Source organism: Penaeus monodon, chromosome 25 (assembly GCF_015228065.2).
Source record: "Penaeus monodon isolate SGIC_2016 chromosome 25, NSTDA_Pmon_1, whole genome shotgun sequence".
NCBI lineage: Eukaryota > Metazoa > Arthropoda > Malacostraca > Decapoda > Penaeidae > Penaeus > Penaeus monodon.
This window is the reverse complement of record NC_051410.1, coordinates 34,645,299-34,646,272: the sequence shown is the minus strand read 5'-3', so window position 1 is coordinate 34,646,272 and position 974 is coordinate 34,645,299. Positions and strand designations below refer to the sequence as shown.

Sequence of the window (974 nt, the reverse complement as noted above, 5' to 3'; positions counted from 1 at the left end):
TGAAACTATTATGACGTGTTGATTTGATTTCGAAAGAGGAAAAGGAAAACCACTCAAGGCATCATATCCACATCTCATTATATTTCTTCTTGAGCGAAGTAGAATCGAGCGAAGTAGAGTCGTTTTTGATGTGGTCGCTGTTGTTTAAGCAAGGGAAGCTGAGGAGGCTCAACGAGTCCTTCGAACTCCTCTGTAACGAGGCTAAGAAGACACGTGACTCCTCCTCCCAGGTCCTTTAATCTCTCTTATCTTTATCAACGGGTTCTACGGGTTGGCCTCAGGTTCCTTTCTCTCAGCCTCAGGTTCCTTCCCCTTAGCCTCAGGTTCTTTCTTCTGAGATGCAGGTTTCTCTTCCTCGTACTCGTCCGCTTTGACTACGAAAGGGGGCATGAAGGGGAAAGCTTCGGGGAAATGGTATGGAAAACCATTACCTGAAAGGAGTGTAAAACACCGAAAATAATAGGGTTTCATTTGTGATCAAAGTGAAGCCTGAGAAAAGTGCTCAAGACCCTTGAATGTTTTCGATTTGGGTGAAGGTCAAAAGGTTAAAAGGCCAAAAGGAACACATCATTATTATAAATGTGAATAAGCTCATTTTATGTATATAAGATCATTCTGAAATTAAACAAGGACTTACCGCTAGCTCGACACTGATTGACGGTATTGATTCATTGAGTGTTTTATAACATCAGATACAAAATAGCATAATAATCATCTGAGTTATAACTCATCTGCTGACAGTTTTGTGTGAATAAATATATAATATCAAATCAAATAATACACGTAAGACATGTATTAAAAAAATAAACAACAACAAGAGAAGAGTTCAAGTAGAACATATGCACTAAAAGTCCACACCAAAACATAAAAGCTGATCAGTATATAATAACACGAGAAACAGCACAGAACTGACCTTGGGGTAAGATGAGGGAGATGTTCCTGGCTGGGATCTCGATGGTGATGGGCTTAGCGGT

At 39.8% G+C, this 974-nt stretch overlaps 1 protein-coding gene across 1 annotated transcript in view; it reads right to left on the bottom strand.

The window, feature by feature from the left end:
- Nucleotides 1-57: 57 nt before the first annotated feature.
- Nucleotides 58-974, bottom strand: part of LOC119589450 — a gene marked incomplete in the record, with an annotated part of 1,592 nt that continues 675 nt past the window's right edge. The window contains 2 exon segments of the mRNA XM_037938056.1: nt 58-431; nt 914-974. Of these exon segments, the coding sequence (XP_037793984.1) occupies nt 265-431; nt 914-974 (228 nt within the window).